Source organism: Gopherus evgoodei, chromosome 9 (genome assembly GCF_007399415.2).
Source record: "Gopherus evgoodei ecotype Sinaloan lineage chromosome 9, rGopEvg1_v1.p, whole genome shotgun sequence".
Classification (NCBI taxonomy): Eukaryota; Metazoa; Chordata; order Testudines; family Testudinidae; genus Gopherus; species Gopherus evgoodei.
Window position 1 is genome coordinate 65,951,546 of NC_044330.1, and position 22,011 is coordinate 65,973,556.

At 43.2% G+C, this 22,011-nt stretch overlaps 1 protein-coding gene across 6 annotated transcripts in view; it reads left to right on the forward strand.

The window, feature by feature from the left end:
* The window catches only part of ENOX2 (ecto-NOX disulfide-thiol exchanger 2), a 150,573-nt gene that overhangs the window by 12,852 nt on the left and 115,710 nt on the right, over positions 1-22,011 (forward strand). For 2 of the 6 annotated variants that reach the window (XM_030574513.1, XM_030574516.1), the window contains exon 1: positions 18,749-18,946. The exons of 2 other annotated variants lie outside the window; for them this stretch is intronic. In XM_030574513.1, the coding sequence (XP_030430373.1) occupies positions 18,826-18,946 (121 nt within the window). In that variant the 5' untranslated portion in view covers positions 18,749-18,825. Of the gene's footprint in view, positions 1-18,746; positions 18,947-22,011 lie in introns of those variants that run through there. 2 more of the 6 variants (XM_030574517.1, XM_030574518.1) reach the window with 2 other exon arrangements.

Sequence of the window (22,011 nt, forward strand, 5' to 3'; positions counted from 1 at the left end):
AAAATACATCTAGAACTTAGGCTATTGCTAGATTTAAAAAGAGAAATTATAATCAGTCATCAAGAATGGTTTTCTTGAGGTCCAGCTTAAAGGTTACAAGCAAAACAAAAGCATTTGGGGTTAGCCCAGAGGAGTCCACAAGCATTAATCACATCTTTTTAGACATTTTCTGATCTACTTACATATCTGGGGTTTCAAATTGAGTAGTTTTAGGTATGATCTGGTGATTTTCATAACTGGTTCACGGCTTTTTACAGCATTGCTTCAGCCCTGTTTTGCTCTGTCTCCTCTCTCCGGAGAACAACGGACAGACAAAAGTGGAGTCTTGTTTCAAGTTTAAAAAGTTCTGGCCTTCCCATTGCCTCTTTTGGCCCTGTGCCCACTCACTTCCCTTTACCTATGCATGTAGTCAGACTTTTTAATTCTTTACAAGTAAAGCAAGTGGAGAACAGCTAGTAACAGGGATTTTATAGCTAAGTGGCTGGCTGGCTGTCCATAAAAGGTAGCTCTTCTCCCCCCCCCCCCCCCCAAATTTATCATAGTTTGCACCAAAGATTTTGTGCTGACGCAACTACATTTTATTCTATAAAGATTTCTATACTGCACTCACAACTAGTATCTTGTCCTGACAGTACTAGGAACCCTTGACACTGCAAGAGTGTTTGAATTGTAGCTTGTGCCTCAATTATTCTGAAGCAGTTGGAGCTTCTCTTGATGCTGGCTTTGACATTCAACTGATATGTCAGCAGGATCAAGTGGATTTGGCTGGCCTGCGCACAGAATCAGTGCAGTAGTCTGCAAGGCCTGTTAGAGAGAGACGGGAAATTCTGACAGATGGAAGAATCTTCTGAATACAATTATATTTTTACTGGAGGTGAAGGCAGAGAGAATAACACTCCTGCAGATGGTAGTGTCGATGTCAGTTTGGTTATGGCCTTGTTTCACTTTGGAGACAGACCAGGTCCACAAAGCAGATTTTCGAGGCATCTGGAGATGGTTCCCTCTGAAATGTTTATCCAGTACTTACTGAGCTTGTTGATGAAGATGTGGAGGCAAACTTATTACAGGTACTTGATAGAAAGTATCTTCTGCTTAGAGAACCCAACAACTAGTCCTCACCATGGTAGCTTGGTGCTGGTGTTTGCAGTGGCGTTAGACAAGACTTAGTAGATTTTCAGTATACTGTTTCCGGCTTTTTCTGACACCCTTGATGTTTTTTGTCATATTTTTAAGAGCTGCAATGCATGAAGTTCCACTGTGAAATGTCGGTTCCTCATGGGCAAACAGTTTAAACTGTAGAAGAGGCCTTGCTTTCTTTTTTTAAATGGTTTTTGTTTCTGTTCACAAAAGAAAAGCAGGACCTCTCTCCTTATTTGATACACCTGCATAATAACCATTAACTCCATCTAGAGCATCTCCTTCTCCATTTTAAATTGAAACACTAGCAGAGTATTTTTCCTGAGAGCTTCTCAGTTTTTACAATGTCTTAAAATGTCTGTCTTCATTTAGCCTGCAAGAACCTGGGTTTGTTAACTTTTCCAGCATGCACTTGCTTTTTGGGAGTGAAGGCATGTTTGTGGAGGAGTTAAGTAGGCAGTGCAGAGGGTTTGGATCCAAGGTGTGGTGGTGCAGCGTAGGATTATTGATGATGAATGAGTACTTTTGGAAGTAGATAAATGGATTAAAAAATTAACTTACAGTTGTGTGGAAACAGCACAATATTAAGAGCAGGTGATCTTTGCTCATGGTAAATCAGTGAGGGCAGCTGTCTCTTGTCTATCTCAAGTGGCTCTATTTAGCAGGTCTCCACCTGGAGGTTCAGCAGTAGCTGTAGGCCCTGCCATGTGATATGGGGACTTTTGAAAAGGGGGGAGGATGGGTGAAGTAGGAAGTCACTTCTGCAAAACTAGCTTCTTTCCTTTCAGGTATGATGATCAGACATTGTCATAGGGGAGAATATAAGATTTATATGTCCACAAAAAAAATTGCTTCACTTACCAAAGTTTGGGTGACAGACTTGTTGTGATGAAGAGGTATCAGGCTTCAAGGTGTTGCTTAGTCCTTTTCTTACTGTTATGGCATTAAGAAGTTAGCTGTGCTTCTTGGGCTTTATGGTAAAGTACTTGGCCTGCTTTTCCCATAGTGACCTGACTGTAGAAATCCTTCCATACACTTCCAAACATCCAACAGACCCAAAATGGAGAGAACTCAAGAACTGGAATTCCAAAGTCAGATGGCCTTTCATTTAGGGAATGTTCTCTCCCCTCATCTATTTATTTAATGTAATAATAATAATAATCTTTCAAAAAAAAAGTTGTTTTGAAAATCTGTTGCTGATACCAAAAAACTCTATACTTGAAAGAGAGAACACTAGTCAGCCATGCAAGCTAATGGAGTCCTAATGTGTCAACTCTCACGTGTTGCTAGGGAACACAGTTAATCTGCTGTTTGGATTTGGCTAACTGGTAATTAAGATTATTTCTGCTCTTTAGACAAATGCAAGAAGTATGGATAACTTTTGTGTTATTGTTCTATACTGCAGCAGGAACAGTGCACAAACAAATCAGTTATAAACTTTCCTGGTTTTGGATGACATCTGCCTGGCACGTCCTGGCTAATTCATACCAGTTCTCCTTCCTGTGAGGAGAAGGCTCTTTACACTGCTGCCTCCTGTTATGTCAGTTGTAATCATGGTAATACAGAAATGCTTTAGTTTGCACTTGATTGGACAGAAGCCAAACAGCAAACACAGAGAAGAGAGAGAATATATTAGGAATTAAGTGATGCTCTTTCCTTCCTTTCTTTCCCAGGAATCTTAAATCCTGACACAGCAGAGGATTTTGTTGTTAGGATTCAACTGACCTGCTATTATGATGTCCCCACTAGTCCAGATGAATCAAAATTTTTCCCCAGGGTGTCAGATGAGATCAATTGATATGAGAAACTGTAGCACCATACTGCTATATTCACACCCTATCCACTACTGTAATAATGTTTGTATAAGGTATGCCTTATAAGGGATCATTTGAAAACTCAAAATTTGCTGGTCTATATTGTCTTGGTAAAATAAGTTGCAACATTGTATGTGAAGTTATAAAAATCCCCTTTAGGGTGTACATGTTTCAAACACCACGTTCCTGTCCATGCCGAAGCTGACAAACAGGTCTGTCCTAAACAAAGGAATGTGTGCTCCTCTTAATTTGCATTTAAGTCGTAAACAGTCATCAAGCAGGTAGGAAAGACAAAGGAAGTTCAAACATGTTTAAACCAGCAGGGAACATCCTTCCGCATAGATTCTTTGTTTCTTGATTCTCAGCTGAAAATGTTTTCAAGAGGGGGACTGAGGCTATGTCTACACTGCAGAATCTTGTCGCCAAAAGTTATGCCGTTTTAATTAAAATGCTTTAATTAAACCACTGTTGCATGTCCACACTATGCTCCTTGTGTTGGAAGAGTGCATCCACAATAGCAGGTCTTACATTGACACAGAGCAGTGCACTGTGGGTAACTATCCCACTGTGCAACTGGCCGCAGGGTGCTTTAGGAAGGATTTGCAATGCTTCATGGGACAGGTACAGCATCACATGATGCTGGTTTCTCAATTCATTTGTTCCATGGGCATCCTACTAGATTGCCAGCTGCTTTTCAACTCAAGTGTGTGTGGAGGGGAGGGGCAGAGTGTGTGATAGGAAGTGTGTATGTGTGAGGAGAGACTGTGCTGGGGGAATGTGTATGTGAGAGAGAAAGAGTGAGTGTTGTGGGAGTGTGGATGTTGGAGAGTCAGCTTGTCGGCACGCTGACTCATAGGTTCAGACAGCTGCCAGAAGCAGCCAGTCCTGAGGCAGTGGGCGAGAGACACACCTGACATCAGCCCCCACCTCCCTCACTGGCTCTGCGCAGTGCTCGCACACACCCACACACGGATTCCACACTAATGATTTGCTCTTTGTTGCCCAGAGCAGAGCAGCTTGCTCAGCTGTCAGAATGGAGCTGTGAAGGGGGAGTGGTGCATACCTGCAGGGCTGCTGAGTTCAAAACAGTGAGCAGAACAGCACTGTGGGATACTGGGGTAGGCAGTTCTGGCGATACCGCGAACAGGAGTGTCTATGCTGACACTTTTTTATCAAGTGGTTTTATTTTGAAGAGTTTTGTTGCCAAAATTTTCACAGCAGTGTGTCCACCTCGACTGTTTTGTCTTTTGGTGACAAAACTCTGCAGTGTAGACAAGGCCTCAAGCTATTAAAAGGAGGGACAAACACCCCAAGGCATCCCTCTGTCTGTCCCTACCCATCACATTCAGTATACCTGAAGAGACAAATGACGCAGCTGTTGGATTCTGGGAGAGAGGTCCTGACCTATGCAGTTTGGTCAGTTAGACTGCTGAAAGCATGTGGTGAGAAACTCTGCTTGGAATCTAATATAGTTTGTTAAATTAGGCACCAGTAAGTGTTTTATCTTTATTTTTCTTGTAACTATTTCTGACTTAAGCCTCATTACTTGTACTCCCTTAAAATCTCTCTTTGTAGATAATAAAGTTGTTGGATTGTTTTATCTAATCCACTGTGTTCAAGCTGAAGTGTCTGGGTAACTCCATTTGGGGTAACAAGTTGCGTGCATATTATTCCATTAAAAGAATCATATATTTAATAACTTGGCCTGTCCAGGATAGGCTTGGGCAGTACAGGAAGTACATTTCTAGGGGGAAATCTGGGGCTTGGGAGTATGTTAGGCTCACCCTGTGGTACTCTTTAAGGCTGGTAAAAGCCAAGATCTGGCTGGTTGACTGCAGAACACACAGTAGGCAATGATTTACTTGCTGGATGCTGTTTATGAGCTGTCTGGGTTGGTGGCTATAGCAGCAAGATATTGTACAGAACACCCCAGGTTAGAGAGCAGGGGTGACACAACTACTCAGTCTAGATTGTACCCTCGTATGTCACAGTGCTTGCTAGTCCAGATTTAGCAGAAAATTTCCCCACAGTGGTAGAGGAGATCAACTGATGTGAGAAACTGCAGCACCTCTCAGGAGTTCTCACTCAAATGTGCAGAAGGGACATGATCAACCATCCCTGTCCAGTTTATATTTGGGGCAGAAGAACAGTCTGTACACTTTTTTCTGTTTCAGGGAATTCTTAGCTTATCATTATGCTACCTTGTGACCTTTGGGAATCCTTGGATGTCATTTGAGCCTAAAACAGCTCAGTTACCATGAATTAAGTAAGGGGCCACCAAATGAAATGTAATAAGTAGCAGGTTTAAAACAAACACAAGAAATTCTATTTTCACGCAACGCACTGTCAGCCTCTGGAACTCCTTGCCAGAGGGTGTTGTGAAGGCCAATACTATAACGGGGTTCAAAAGGGAGCTAGCTAGATTCATGGAAGAAAGATCCATCAGTGGCTATTAGCCAGGATGGGCAGGAATGGTGTCCGCAGCCTCTGTTTACCAGAAGGTGGGATTGGGTGACAGGTTATCATCAAGTGATCCATGCCGTCTGTTCAGTCCTTTGGGGCACCTGCCATTGGCCACTGTCAGTGGACAGTATACTGGGCTTGATGGACCTTTGGTCTGACCCAGTATGGCCGTTCTTATGTATAATTAAAGGAATTGCATTGTTTTTTAAATTGTTGATAAAAATTAACACATTTACAGATATTTTGCCTGTTTTGGCTCATCATGGATTTTTTTTTTAAAGATGTCTAAACTTAAAAAACAAAATACCCCCCCTCAGCACTATTTTTTCAATGCAATAGACCACATTCCTTACAGTTTCTTCTGGCAGATATTTCATACCTACATTAAACTGTCTGAAAGTTTATTAGCCCCCTCCCCCCCCATTCCTTAGACATTAGGTTTATTAGGGCTTAGACATTTCTAATTAGGAAGCCGTCTGTGGTGCTGTTAATATGGTTCTGACTAAGCTGCTGAAGGTTCCTTTTCAGCCACTATGTGCTCAAGTTTCTTAATTTAAGGTCATTTTACTGGTATCAGAGACGTGGGCTTATAAACTGACTGAAGTCTAGGCTCTAAGGTGACTGATCCGCCTTATGTCAAGAGTCTTCAGGGATAAGGTGGGACTAAAGCATCCTATATTCCTTCCAGTGGTGGTGTCAGTACCCTACTCTACTTCTTCAATTATCCTGCTAATATTTGCCCCATGCCCCTATATCTGTCCCAGCGATGCTTTTCTTTGCTGCCTCCAGGCCCCAGCTGCTTTTGGACTCCATAGACTAGGCCTCTTGACCCCCAGCCTGCTATTGTTCCTGTTTCCATGGGAATATTGGTGCCCTCTGAATCCCTAGACTGCTCCAGTCTCCATAGAAGGGGACAGGAGTGGAGATTCTTGATGCTTCCCAGCTGTAGCATCAGAGGTCAGTGGGGGATGCCACCTATACCCTGTACCTTCTGTCTCTGTTCCTGACCTGGATTCTGTGGGGAAGGGTGGTCTACCATCTTTCCCCCCATAGGCTGGCTGCTCCAGGTCCTGTAGGCAAGTGTTTATCACTCATCTAGTTGCCTTCTCTCTCTGTGTCAAGTTTCATGGAGGCGCATGTTACGGTAAACACCTTCCTGCAGGGCTTGAGGCAGAGCCTGTGTGATCTCCACTCCTCCCAACAGGGCATGGGCAATGTTCCCAAGCTAGTGCACAGGACAGGCAGCAGGGTAGCTAACCCAAGTATTCAAAAATCATGAATCAGGCCTAAAAATGCACATGACATTGGTTTAAAATCATGTGTTTAAGAATTACAGGTCTCTTTCTTTGGCTTCTGAGTTTTCAGGCTGCACTTGCTTCATCTTTTCAAGCTTTTCTTCCTAACCCTGTAGGCCAGAAAATTTTCATAAATGAAAACTGAGATTCACAGATTCCAAGGCCAGAAAGGACATCTAGTGTGACCTCCTGTATATCCAAACCATAAAACTTTCCCCAAATAGTGCCTAAAGCAGATATTTATTTTTATTTAAAAATTGTCAGTGATGGAGAATCCACCATGACTTCCTTATTGCCAATCTGTTTGTCTTACTTCAGCTTCTAGCCTTTGGATTGTATTATACCTTTCACTGCTAGATTAAAGAACTCATTGCAAAATATTTGTTTGCCATCTAGATACTTGTACACTGTAATCAAGTCACCCATTAACCTCTTTGTTAAATTAAATAGATTGAGATCCTTGAGTCTGTCACTGTAAGGCATGTTTTCTAAGGCCCCGTCTACACTGGCAAGTTTCTGCGCAGTAAAGCAGCTTTCTGCACTGTAGCTCCCAAGGGGTACACACTGCCAAGCCACTTAGTGCACAGAAACAGCGCAGTTGTAGCGCTCTAAAAAAACCCACCCTGACAAGAGGCTTAGAGCTTTCTGTGCTGGGGCTACAGCGCTGCGGTGCCAATGTAGGCACCATGGCGGATGCAGTGCTGCAGTTGGCCTCCAGGAGGCGTCCCACAGTGCCTGTTCTCACCTCTCTGGTTATCGGTTTGAAGTCTACTGCCCTGCCCTCAGGTGACCAACCATCATCCCCACCTCGTACATTCCTTTGCAAATTTGAAAGTCCCCTTCCTGTTTGCACGATGATGCGTGCAGTGGTCTCAGCGCATCTTTCCAGGTGGCCATGCCTGCTCCACACACCAGGTGATCCCCTGCTTGGAGCAATGCCGAGCTGCTGGACCTCATCAGCATCTGGAGAGAGGAAGCTGTGCAGTTGCAGCTGCGCTCCAGCTGTAGGACTTATGATACCTACAGACAGATTTCATGATGCATGATAGAAAAGGGCCATGACTGGGACACACCGCAGTGCAGGGTCAAAGTGAAGGAGCTGCGGAACGCCTACCACAAGGCGTGAGAGGCAAGTCGCTGCTCTGGTGCTGCACTCACGAGCTGCTGGTTCTACAAAGAGCTAGATGCGATACTTGGTGGCGACCCCACCTCCACCGTGAAGGCCCCTGTGGATACTTCATTGGCTCATGTGCCAGTCGAGATTGGACTGAGCCAGGAAGAAGAAATCTTGGATGAAGAGGGAGCAGGGGACCCAGAGGCAGAGGATGGCTCAGAGGCCAGAGGCAGTCAGGAGCTCTTTTCTACCCCGGAGGAGCCTAGCTAGTCACAGCAGTCGGATCTTGGCGAAAAGCAAACAGGAGAGGAGACCACAGTAAGTGGATCTGATTTTGGGAATTGCTGAAGCGATTTGTTTGGGGGCAGCAGGGTTGCAGAAAGAAGGCTTGTCTCCCACCGCATGCCTAGTCTGAGTGGCGGAACAGGCTGTTGATAGATTCCCTCACTTCATGGGAATCTCCCTCAGAGATCTCCAGGAGATTCTCGTGGAGATACTGGGTAATCTGCTGCCTCAGGTTCCTTGGCAGAGCTGCTTTGTTTCTTGAACCATCAATGGTAACTTTCCCGCGCCACTGTGCTGTCATGGAGAAGTGGGTGAGGGACCATTGCTGTACGCAGGTGAGCAACGTAGGGGCCAGGGCAGAAGCCGCAGGCTTGAAGAAGACCCTCCCTTGATTCCCTGCTGACCCTCAGCAGCGAGATATCTTCCATAATGATCACATCCTGTGGAAAGTGTGGAGACAGGAATGATTATCAAGCTCCCACCCCCCATAGTGCTGTCTCTCCCCAAGAGCCACATGCCTAGTGTATAGCAGAGTCCGGGAAGAGTGATTCACCCTGCCCCTGCAGCTGCTCACTATTTTGAGGGTCTTGTGGCTGATGTGTGCTTGCCTGGGGTCAGCTAGTTAGTGACAGGTGTGTGAGTAGTGGCTGTGTTTTAAAGCACTGAATCAGTGTTGTCTGTGTTGCGAACAATACTGCTTCTGTAAAATGTTGCATTTAAATGTCACAGAGATGACCTTGGGAGGCCAGCTTTCCTTATTGGCGGCAGAATGGCTGCACAGAATTAGAAAACGGACATGAAGAACTAAGGAGAACTTTCTCCGTGAGGTTATGATGCAGTCTGCCGACGAGAAACAGGAATTGAAGGAATGACAGGACAGCAAGAAGAGGGACCGAAAGGAGAACACGGCACACCAGAAAGAAGCCATGGAGCGGCTCTTAAAAGTTGTAGAGTGCCAAGGGGACATGCTCCAGGCGATACCAGTTCTTGAAACCAAGCAGCTCTGCGCCTGTCCTCCCCTGCAGCTGCTGTCACAAAACTCTTTCCCATGTGCGCCTCCCCCCCACACACACACCGCCAACACAGTCTTATCAACCTTCTGGCTTCACTTTCTACCTGCAGCATTCCTCTCCTCCCTCCTCACAGTCCAGCAGTGTGGACTCCCACTACCCATTGCACTCAACACCCATCCCTCTTCAGTTTGGCACTGCTGAAGTACAGCACCCACTGCACTGTACTCCAAAGGAGAAGGTTGGGTATGATCCCTGGACATACACAAATCTGTAGCTGTCCTGGGACCCCTCCTCTGGAGACATTGCCTCTCCACCCCTCCCACCTCCTCCCCCCACTGATGTATTTTTGTTGTTTGACTCTCTCTTCCGGTTGTTGTCTTTTAATAAAAGAATTGTGTTGGTTTGAAAGCAATCTTTAGTCTATTAAGTGAAAGCAAAAAGAGCACTGTAAAGTAACATATAATTATGTTAAGGCCCCTTCTTGCATCATATATACCAATCACCTCCTAGCATTACAAGCACTCAGTCCTGAGCATAGCAACAAATATTAGTGGCTTTCAGCCTCAAATTGCTGCCTGATAGCATCACTGATCCTTATGGCTGTGCGCTGTGCCCCTCTAATAGCCCTGGTCTCTGGCTGCTCGAACTCAGCCTCCAGGCGCTGATCCTCTGCGGTCCAGCCCTGAGTGAAGCTTACACCCTTCCCTTCACAAATACTATGGGGCATACAGCACACGGCTATAAGCCTAGGAATATTATCATCAGCCATGTCCAGCTTTCCATCAAGGCAGCACCAGCGGGTTTTTAAACGGCTAAATGCAAACTCAACAGTCATTCTGCACTTGCTTAGCCTGTTGTTGAACCGCTTCTTGCTGCTGTTAAGTTTCCCTGTGTACAGCTTCATAAGTTACGGCATTAAGGGGTAAGCAGGGTCTCCCAATGAGCATTTCTACTTCTCCTATGGTGATCTTCTGGTCTGAGAAGAAAATCCTTGCTGGCAGCTTCCTGAACAGGCCACTGTTCCAAAAGATGTGTGCATCATGCAATTTTCTGGACCAGCCTTTGTTAATGTCCGTGAAACGTCCATGGTGATCCACAAGTGCCTGGACAACCATTGAGAAATACCCCTTGCGATTAATGTACTTGGTGACTAGGTGGTCTGGTGCCAGATTTGGAATGTGCGTGCCATCTTTCACCCCTCCGCAGTTAGGGAAGCCCATTTATGCAAAGCCATCCATGATGTCATGCACATTGCCCAGAGTCATGGTCTTTTGGGGCAGGGTGCGATTAATGGCCTTGCACACTTCCATTGATACGAGTTCAACGGTCGGTTTTCCCACTCCGAACTGGTTAGCGACCAATCGACAGCAGTCTGGAGTAGCCAGCTTCCACAGTGCAATTGCCGTGCGCTTCTCCAATGACAGGGCAGCTCTCATTCTCGTGTCCTTGCGCCGCAGGGCTGGGGTGAGCTCATCATATAGTCCCATGAATGTGGCTTTCCTTATGTGAAAGCTCTGCAGCCACTGCTCGTCATCCCAGATGTGCATCACGATGTGATCCCACCACAAAGTGCTTGTTTCCTGAGCCCAAAAGCAGCGTTTCACTGTGGTCAGCATCTCTGTGAAAGCCGCATGCAGTCTCGTGATGTAGCTGCTATGTGTGGTGAGATTAACGTTGTACTCCTCTTACCTTTTGTAGTTTAAGGAATAACTCCACTGCCACTTGTGACGTGTTGGTCAGAGCGAGCAGCGTACTGGCTAGCAGTTTGGGATCCATTCCTGCAGCCTGAAAGAGGCAGGGCGTGAAGTACACAAACAGTTGAAAGATGGTGCCAAATGCATTCGGAAGCACAGGCATTGCTGGGATGTGAAGCAATGCATCACGGGGCATTGGGACTGGACCCAGGATGCCTTGCCGAGCCCCGCCGCCTTCCCACAAGTGTTAGTGGCAAAACAGAAAGAGGTGCTTTGTGGGATAGCTGCCCAGAGTGCACCGCTCTAAATAGTGCTGCAAGTGCCCCAAGTGTGAACACAGGTTATTGCACAGGCAGCTGTTGGTGTGAACACGCAACAGTGGTTTTCCTTCTGCGCTCTCTGAGCAGTGCTATAACTGCAGATGCTGTAACTTTGACAGCGTAAACGTGCCCTATTCCTTTAACCATTCTTGTGGCTCTTCTCTGAACACTCCAATTGATCAACATCCTTCTTGAATTTTGTGCATCAGACCTGAGCAAAGTACTCCAGCAGTGGTCATGCTAGTGCTAAGTACAGAGGTAAAATAATCTCTCTGCTCATGCCATGTCTTGATTTTTAACAACTGGGGCTTTATGAACACCAAATAGGCCTAGAGATAAAATCATGAGAGTTGGCCACACTAAGGAAGTACAGCTAATCATCAACAGAACAGTTAAACTGTCCAGATACAAAATGTGATTGAGGCACAAAGGTGCAGAGAAGAGCTACCTGGACAATCAGGAAAATGGAGGGCCTATTTTATGAGAGGACACTGGAAGAGCCTGACTTGTTTAGCCTAGGAAAAGGAAGCCTAAGAAGAGATATGGTCTCGGTCTATAAATATATTAGAAGGGTAAATATCAGGGAGGACGAAGAGCTAGTTAAACTAAAAGACAACTTTGGCTTCAGAACAAATGGGTATAAACTGGGCATGAAGAAATTCAGGCTGGAAATTAGAAGGTTTCTGACAGTCAGAGGAGTGAAATTCTGGAACAACCTCCCAACAAGAGTTGTGGGGGAAGCCAGCTTAATTAGTTTTGAGAGATGGACAAATTTATGAGTGGGATTGTATGATGGGGTTGCTTGTGATGGTAGGGACAGGGCTTGGTAGTCCCTTCTAGTTTTATGTCTGATGTTTCTGAGAGCTCATGCTTCAGGGCTTCCGCTGGTCAACTGCAGGGGTGAGGAAGGGATTTCTACCCCCTATGTGTGTATGTGTGTGATTGATATATATTTTGTCTCCTTACTCTGAAGCAACAGAGATAGATATGTCCGGAGACAGGACACTGAGATAGGATCCAGTGTTCTGAAATGGCGTTGAGTGTTCACTCTCTCTCACACTCATGATCTAATTGCCATATATAGGACTGGGGAAGAATTTTCCCCCAGGTCAGATTGTCAGTGACCTAGTTTTTTTTTTCTTTTGGTCTTCCTCTGCAACATGGGATGGGTGTCACTTGCCGGGATTATCTGGTTATCAGGGTCTTCGGCCCTGGTGCACCTCTCTCTGTCTCCTATTCTCTTCCTGTGGCACATAATAGTTTGGTCTCCTTTGGTCTTCAGTCTAATTTTAGTTGTTGATTTTCATGTGAGGGCTTTGAGTGGTATTATGCATGAGGTCAGACTAGGTGATCCCTTCTGGCCTCTATGACAAAAAACATTTTAAAAAATACTACAGATTTAATTCTGTCAGTAATCTTTCATTTCTCTGCTATCTTAAATTGGAAAGGTGCCGCAGGCTCTAGAGGTTCCATGCTCTGCTGTCCTGCCAAAAATTGCTAATATACTGTTTCTATTCCATGAACTGACGCTGTTTAGCTGGGGCCACCAGTGCAGCTTGTCTGACCTGCCTGTGCAGGAGTAGCAACACTCTTTCCCCCAAAGTGCTGGCTAGGCACACTTTTGGTGCCTGAACATGATTTTATAGCATGCAAAATACAGGGTGGTTGGAGGTGTGGGCTGAGTGATGGGCAGCCCAATTGCATTTCGGAAGTATGCAGAGGGTGCAGTGGTAGCACCAGCCACTTTCAATGTAGACCTCGTTCAGGTACAGATAAGCAAGGATGTGTTGGTTAGGCTGGTCTAACAGCTGTCCTTTAGTGGCTGCTCTGCATATTGGTCATACTTAAAAACAAAAAAACCAACCAAACCTGAAAACTAGCTGCTGGAGTAGAGGAGGGGACACTTGTGCACAAGTGTGATTGAGATGTGGGGCCAGATTTTGAAGTGCTCTATACCCCCAAGAGCCTCTCTAGGAGTCTAGCTGTCCTGAAAATCTAGCTCCAGTTGGTGCTGACTGACCCTTTTTGAAAACTCTGGTCATAGAAACAGACAAGTGAAAGAGCCAAGAGGCCCAATTCTAAATGTGGTCAGTGGAGTTGGACTGGTGTAAGAGGAGAGGAGATACTCGCAAATATCTTCACCCAGTCCTGTGTCTCACTGGTTTCTGACTGCCTGGTTTTAAAAATCGAGGTCTTTATAAACTGCTTGGGGATAAATTGCTCATCTTCCTACGCATATCCTTGGCTGTATGTTGGCAGGTAGGCAGGCCAAGCATTGCATAACTGACCCTCATGGAGGAGGGATCAGAATGCCCATGTTCTGAATGCCTCGTTGTAGCTGGGTTGGTCCCAGGATATTAGAGAGACAAGGTGGGTGAGGCTGAGTAAGAGGTTTCCTCACCCACTGTGTGTCTCTCATAAATGCAGGTCTGTTACAGTTGTGCATGCTCCCTTGACCCCCAAACGCTGAAGCTATTCTGGGAAACATACATACCAAGCAGATGATTTTAAAACTGTCTATAAATCCTAGAGGTAGCTTTACGTGCTGTGTCCCTTTACTAGCCAGAGTGGGCATTCAGAAGGAAGTTGGGAGAGTGTGAACGTGAGCTTGCTTTAGTGCTATATTGGCAACAGAAACAAACATTCTATGCTGCAGAATGCTCAGCAATGTGGCTAGGCTGTTGTCAGGGCAACGGAGGATGCAGTAGGGAATGATGTCCCAAGGGAGAGGCAGAGACACATATTTTTTTTAATATTTCAAGTAGGGCTGTCAGTTAATCACAGTTAACTCACACGATTAACTCAGAAAATAATCACAATTCAAAAAAATAATCAGTTTTAATTGCACGGTTATACAATAGAATACCAATTGAAATTTATTAAATATTTTGGGTGTTTTTCTACATTTTCATATATATTGTATTCTGTGTTGTAATGAAATCAAAGTGAATATTATTTTTAATTAGAAATATTTTCACTGTAAAAATGATTAAAAGAAATAATATTTTTCAGTTCACATCATACAAGCTCTATAGTGCAATCTTTGTCATGAAAGTGTAGTTTACAGATGTAGATTTTTTTTTGTTCCATAACCACTCAAAAACAAAACAAAGTAAAACTTCAGAGCCTACAAATCCACTCAGTCCTACTTCTTGTTCAGCCAATTTCTAAGACAAACAAGTTTGTTTACATTTACAGGAGATAATGCTGCCCTATTCTTTTTTACAGTGTCACCAGAAAGTGAGAACAGGCCATTTGCATAGCACTTTTGTAGCCGGCATTGCAAGGTATTTATGTGCCAGATATGCTAAACATTTGTATGCCCCTTCATACTTCGGCCCCCATTCCAGAGGACATGCTTCCATGCAGATGACGCTTGTTAAAAAAATTTGTTAATTAAATTTGTGACTGAACTCCTTGGGGGAGAATTGTATGTCCCCGCATTCTGCCCTATATTTCATGTTATGGCAGTCTCAGATGGTGACCCAGCACATGTTGTTTATTTTAAGAACGCTTTCACTGCAGATTTCACAAAATGCAAAGAAGGTACCAATGTGAGTTTTCTAAAGATAGCTAAGGCACTCAACCCAAGGTTTAAGAATCTGAAGTGCCTTCCAAAATCTGAGAGGGACAAGATGTAGAGCATGCTTTCAGAAGTCTTAAAAGAGCAACACTCAGATGCGGAAACTACAGAACCTGAACCACCAAAAAAGAAAATCAACCTTATGCTGGTGGCATCTGACATGGATAATGAAAATGAACATGTGTCGGACCATACTGTTTTGGATTGTTATTGAGCAGAACCTGTCATCAGCATGGACGCATGTCCCCTGGAATTGTAGTTGAAGCAAGAAGGGATATATGAATCTTTAGCTCACCTAGCACGTAAATATCTTGTGATGCCAGCTACAACAGTGCCATGCAATTAATGGCCTGTTCTTATTTTCAGGTGATGTAAACAAGAAGCAGGCAGCATTATCTCCTGAAAATGTAAACAAATTTGTTTGTCTGGGTGATTGGCTGAACAAGAAGTAGGACTAAGTGGACTTGCAAGCTCTAAAATTTTACATTGTTTTATTTTTGAATGCAATTATTTTTGTACATAATTCTACATTTGTAAGTTTAACTTTCATGGTAAAGAGATTGCACTACAGTACTTGTATTAGGTGAATTGAAAAATACTATTTTTTTTGTTGCTTTTTTACAGTGCAAATACTTGTGATCAAAAAGAAATATAAAGTGAGCACTGTACACTTTGTATTCTGTGCTGTAATTGAAATCAATATATTTAAAAATGTAGAAAACATCAAAAATATTTAAATAAATGGTCTTCTCTTATTGTTTAACAGTGCGATTAATCACACAATCAATCATGATTAATTTTTTAATCATTTGACAGACCTAATTTCAAGTAAAGATTTATTTGATTTCATATTGGCCCAGTCTGAAGGCATAAAGAGGTCAAAGATCCCTTGCATCACCACGCCTATATTACTTGGTAACGCAAGCCTCTCTCAGTTCCTGCTGCAGTTGACTCTGTATCTCTGTTGGTCCATGACAGTAGATTGTCTTGAAAACCACATGGTGGCGCCATTGGGCATACCATGGGGTGGATTGTAGATACACTGCTGTAGATTGTATCCCTCTGCTGCTTGGTGTCTGGAAATACTGTATGGGGCAACTCTGATGGAGGGATAACTCAATGGTTTGAGCATTGGCCTGCTAAAGCCAGGGTTGTGAGTTCAATCCTTGAGGGGGGGATTTGAGGATTGGTCTTGCTTTGAGCAGGGGGTTAGACTAGTTGATCTCTTGAGGTTCCTTCCAATCCTAATAATCTATGATTCTATGGAACAAAAAATCATTTCAAAATGAAATGTTTACACCCTCCTCTTCCCCTCCCCCCCCAAATGAACAATTGGGTGAAGTTGACATGAATTCACAAAACCTTTTAGTGTTGCTGAATCTGTATTTTTTGACAAAAAAGAGCTGTCTGTGAAACTTTTTATCCAGCTTCGAGTTGTGTGCTCTTCAGGAAGAACACTAACCAATGATCTGAATTAGATGAGGGTCTGTTCAAGACAATGGTTGTATTGTGATGTCTTCTATCTCCACATCTGGTTCAAAAATTGTTTCTAATGTGTAGCTAGCTCTGTGGGTTGGACTGGAAATGAATATGAAAAGCCTAAGGAGGCAAGAGAGGCAAAGAGCTTTTGGGCTTTTGAGTCAGAGCACTTGCTGATGTACATTTGTTGAAGTCCCCAAGACATGGATATCTCTGCCACCATTGCTGACAGCAGCCATCAGCTCTGTTCTAAACCGCTAAGTCTGTGGAGATCTGTAGGTGACTAAAAAATCTTTGTTGGCTTTGGTTCTGGTTTCCATTGCTAGATCTAGGACCCAAAAAGTCCTAGTATTTTTCTTGGAATTGTTTTGCTTTTGAAACTGGTACAGAAGATAAATCCCATGCTGTGCTGACAAAGGGTACAGATAAATGGAGTCCTGTAACTTGGCATTTTCTTGTCTTAAGGGTTTGCGTTGAGGAAATGTGACATTCACCCGACCTTAGTCCCCTTTTAAGGCAGTTTTTCTTTCTGGCTATTGTGATTTTACAGCCCACATTCTTCATAGAAATATGGTTATGATAGGATATGGCATAACTAAGATACACTTTTGCAAGATGGTTCATGTAAGATATCATTGGAAAGGTTATGATTTACCGAATGTGATTATCCAATTGGCATGCATGTATCATTTCTGTATCTAAAGTTAGGAATATTGACTATGTAGCAGTTACCACTGTGTGTGTATTTGGGAGACACATAGCAGACAACCGGCCATCACAGCCTTGATGGGCCATTAGGAAGAAACAATAAATTGACTGTGAAGATGTTAATCTCTTTCCTTCTATCCTGGGACATAGCTGTATCAGGTGATCACCTGATACAAAATACCACCCTGGACACTGCTGGTACTTTTCCTCTGTAAGGGATGGGGATCAAAGAAAGGATTCCTGCCTTAGGTAAATCCTTTTTAAGGGCTGGGGAGGGGGGTTGATCTAGACTCTCATTCTTCTTGGGTAGGCACTGGAGGATTGCTGAAAGTACCTGAGGGAAAAGGCAGGGGTGAGTCCAGACTGATCTCTTGGCTACATTCACACTTTACAGCGCTGCAACTGGGGTGTAAAAAAACATCCCCCTGAGCGCTGCAAGATACAGCGCTGTAAAGCGTCAGTGTAATCAGGGCAGCTCCCAGCGCTGCACGCTACACCCGTAAGGGATGTGGTTTACATGCAGCGCTGGGAGAGCTCTCTCCCAGCGCTGCCGCTCTGACTACACTCACACTTCAAAGCGCTGCCGCGGCAGCGCTCCCGCAGCGCTGCCGGGGCAGCGCTTTGAAATTCCAAATGTAGCCATACCCTGAGACAGGGATCCAGTCTGTAAGAAGAAATAACTGGAACTCTAAGCTACAGAAATTCTGCATCCTGCCTAATTCAACATTTAGGGTGAGAAATTACATTTTATAACCTGTTTTCTTCAGTGAATCAAGCTTAGTTTGCTTGTTTTATTTGCTTCATAATCTGTTTTGTTCTGTTTGCTGTCCTTTATATTCACTTAAAATCTACCTTTCTATAGTTAATACATTTGTATTGTTTATTATTAAACCCAGTTTTTGCAATCCATATCTGGGGTGGGGCAAGAAGCTGTGCATATCTCTCTTCACATTGAGGGAGAGGGTGGATTTTTATGAGCTTGCGTTGTGCAGATATTTCTATATACCTTTTGGGTCTGCTCTCCAAGGAAGGTGGGCACCTGAGGGCTGGGGCAAGTCCCTTACGCGGAGCCTCCCAGAGTTGATCTTAGTGTCTGTGTCTTTCTGCAGCTGGGCGTGGCCCTGCCTGTGTGTGTGCTAGAGGAGGCTTAAGAGCCTGACTCAGTAAGCCAGGGTAAAGGGGACTCAGGCTGGCGGAACAGGCAGGCTCAATAGTATTCCAGTACATCAGGTGTCACCTTAAAGGGAGGCATCCTGTGACAGCTATATACATTTTTTTTGTAGCTCTGCAAATATTTTACATGAGTTTCATTAAACACTAAGCCCTGACTATTCCTCCTTCCTTCTTTCAGCCTGAAGAGGTTGTGTTCAGTAGAATTTTTTTTTTCATATCTATACTGGAGCTTTTTTAAAATGACCACTTTTAGGGAAATTAGATGTTCTATTGGAATGTGAACTTTTTCAGAACAAAAGGAGTGCTGTGTTCTCTGGCACTTGAAATTGTGTCCAAAGCATTGCCAGTGCTTAGCTGATCTCTGTGCTAAGGCTGCAGCTTGCAAGGCTTCCATGTTGTGAAGTTCAGATGTCAGCTGCATGCAACTTTTCAAGTCACTAACATATGAAATCCCTTACCAATTCACACATGAACATGCCGCTAATTGCTTCTCTACCTGCTCTTCAATCTTCCTCTCATCCAAGAGTCAGCCTACAAGTGTCAGTCACTGGAGACTGATGGGAACACATGCAGCAGTAATTCATAAAAGCCAGTTCAATCCCTCACTCTCGCGATTCCTGGATTTTCCACTGCTGCCTTTTGTGTAAGTGTAGTGTCAGTTGTACTAGCATTAGGAGCCTTCATTTGCTCTGGTTGCTGTAGGTCAGCTCCAAACAAGTAACTGAACTCAACAAGAGCATCCTATGTATGCTGAACTATTGTGATCTTTTTTTCTTTTATTGTGGAGTTGGAAGTGGCAGGGTAACTGTAGGATCTGTTGAGGAATTTTGCCAGCAGCATCTTGCAATGTTCCTGGTACAGTATACAGGTACAGTATATACTTTGCTCTCTTCTCCCCTGAAAATACATTTTCCTGTGGTATTGCCAGGTGATCATTGTTATATTGGCTTGATAGTGGCAGTCATGTTTTATGCAGACCTTATCTACCGTGGGTCTAGCAGTTTTCTATGTATTTTGAACTGATAATCCTGATTCCCCAGTTGTACATGGGTTTCTTGCCTTGAATTGCATGTCTGAGGTCTGCTACTACTATTAGGTGATCGCCTGGGGAGCTTGCATTGAAAAGCAATTTTCAAGCATTTGGCATTTTTCTGTTCCCCTCCCATGTTTCTTCACTTTACATTTTCTAATTTATTGCAATAGATTTGGAATGCACTTTAGAACGGGACTTAAAGTGAATTCAGAATAGCAACTTCTAAACATTTTCCTGTCCGATTTTGAAACAAATGGCATTTAAACAGAGAAATATCACGTAATTTCTTCCCCTACAGCTGCTGGCAGAAATAAAAAAAGAAATAAATTGCTAGCTAAATGGTTACAGAGAAGCAGAACATTTTATGGCATCAAGTTATTTCATGGAATAGACCTAAGAGAAACCCATTAGATATCACAAAATATCACCTTTGTGTAATACCATAAGTATTCAAGATTTCCTTGACATTTCTAAACACAGACATTGTTAGAAATAAATGTGATGCCGGAACAAAGACTGCAAGGCTTATAGTTCAAGCTGGTGAATATTGCTTAATATTGGGGAAAAAAAAATTCTAGTAAGTCCTGGGCCAGTTCATCCACCCCTCCATCCCACTGTGCAGTGTCATTACTTCTGTAGGGTATTCTTTTGTAAGTTTGTGTTCAAATAAATGACGTTGATAAGAGTAAAGGAAGTGAAGAATAGGACCCATTTCTGTTTTCAGTGAGTGACAGGTAGATTTAGACTTGAATATGTGCATTGATTTTTTCTCTCTCTGCTGAGTGGATATCAGGGAGATGAAGTGTAGGGATCTGAGTCAGTGTTTCAAGATTACTGTTTCAGAACAATGCAGTAAATCAGCTGTCTAGTCCAGCAGCTGGTGAATTGAATTGTGTTCAGTTAGACCAATAGACTTGTATACAGTGTGTGCCTCCAGCTGATTGAAAAAGCTTCATTCTCTTTTCTGCATTGGTTAGCTTCTTTCATTAAAGACACTTAAAACTTTTGCCAGCATAACTATGTCTATTAGGAGTGAAGAAATCACACCGCTAACAGGCATAATTACAACTCTATCCCGATATAACGTGACCTGACATAACATGAATTCGGATATAACAAGGTAAAGCAGTGCTCCGGGGGGGAGGGGGGGAGAGGGTGCGGGGCTGTGCACTCCAGTGGATCAAAGCAAGTTCTGTATAATGTGGTTTCACCTATAATGCAGTAGCATTTTTTGGCTCCCGAGGACAGCTTTATATCGAGGTAGAGGTGTATGTCCACAAAAGCTGTAGCATAATTGCAGTTATATTGGCAAGAAAAGTACTTTTTCTAGTATAGTTTATTTTGTTTGGGGAACTGGTATATGTTATATCAGCAAAAGACCTTTTTTGTCAGTATAAATAACATCTCCACTAGGGGATATTTGGTGGTTTAGCTCAGTGGCTCTCAACCTTTCCAGACTACTTTACCCCTTTCAGGAGTCTTATTTGTCTTGCGTACCCCTAAGTTTCACATCACTTAAAATCTACTTGCTTACAAAATCAGACATAAAGATACAAAAGTGTCACAGCACACTATTATGAAAAATTGCTGACTTCCTCATTTTTACCATATCATTATAAAGTAAATCAATTGGAATATAAATATTGTATCTACATTTCAGTGTATAGTATATAGAGCAGTATAAACAATTAATTGTCTGTATGAAATTTTAGTTTATACTGACTTCACTCATGCTTTTTCTGTAGTCTTTTGTAAAACTAGGTAAATATTTAGATGATTTGATATACCCCCGGAAGACCTCTGCGTACCCCCAGGGTTACGTGTACCTCTGGTTGAGAACCACTGGTTTAGCTATACCAGCAAACCCTTTCCAGTGGAGACAAGGTCTAAGTAAGTGTTGGAGATCTGCTTGCCTGATGGTTTCAATGTCTTATTGAATAATTTTTATCCAAAAGAGCCATGTGCACATCCCTGAAAGAAAGGCTTCTGTGTTTTCTGTAGCTGTGACTGAATCAAAGCAGTACATTCTCTACTGCGATTTTACAAAACAAAAAATAAATAGGAAGATGCAGAGCATGATAGAAAATATGTAAAGTGTTTTTCCTAGAAATAGGATAATTTCTTACTTTACTGAATAATACAAATAAGACTGACTTGAATTCTCACACTATGATTACTATATATCTTACCAGAAGAACTTTTTCTTGGCAATTCAGTGCCTTGAAGAATATAGCAGTCACTTACTACAGTCATTATGTCAGGAGGTATATTAAATAATGAACAAAAATGAAATTCCAGAGCTTTTTGGTTTAAAAATCTCATTTCCAGTAGAGACCTACAATTGCTTTGTGATTCTAGGCTCATGTTAATCAGTGAGAACCAGACTTATTTAAATAAATCTTTAAGAACCAGTGTAGCTGGTGCTTTAACAATGAGCTAAGTCAGTAGTTCTCAACCATTTTTGTTGGAATCCTGCTGGGATAGATTGACAGATTCTCCCCCCACCCCATCCTATGTCATGAAATGGTGCAAATCTGCTGCTTTCTCTATTCCGTTTTCTATGATTGGGTCGTTTTTCAGAAGGATCTGCACTAGGAATTATTTTGGGGGAAATTCTATGGTCTGTGCTATACAGGTCATCAGACTAATGGTCCAATAGAATCTGTGACTTCAGTAGAGTTTTCTCTTACTCAGAATGGCTGCCAGTTTCTATAACTTGCCATGGGATTGAAGCTTCTGATGGCCACTACTTCACTACTGTGACGGGGTGCCTCTGGTAATGATAGCTGCAATTTCCATTTGTTTCAGTTGGGATTGAAGGCCAGGCTACCCTTGGGAAGATGGATGCCATTTCACTGCTTGCCTTTATGCTTCTCGATCTTCAAACCTGCTGGCGTGTG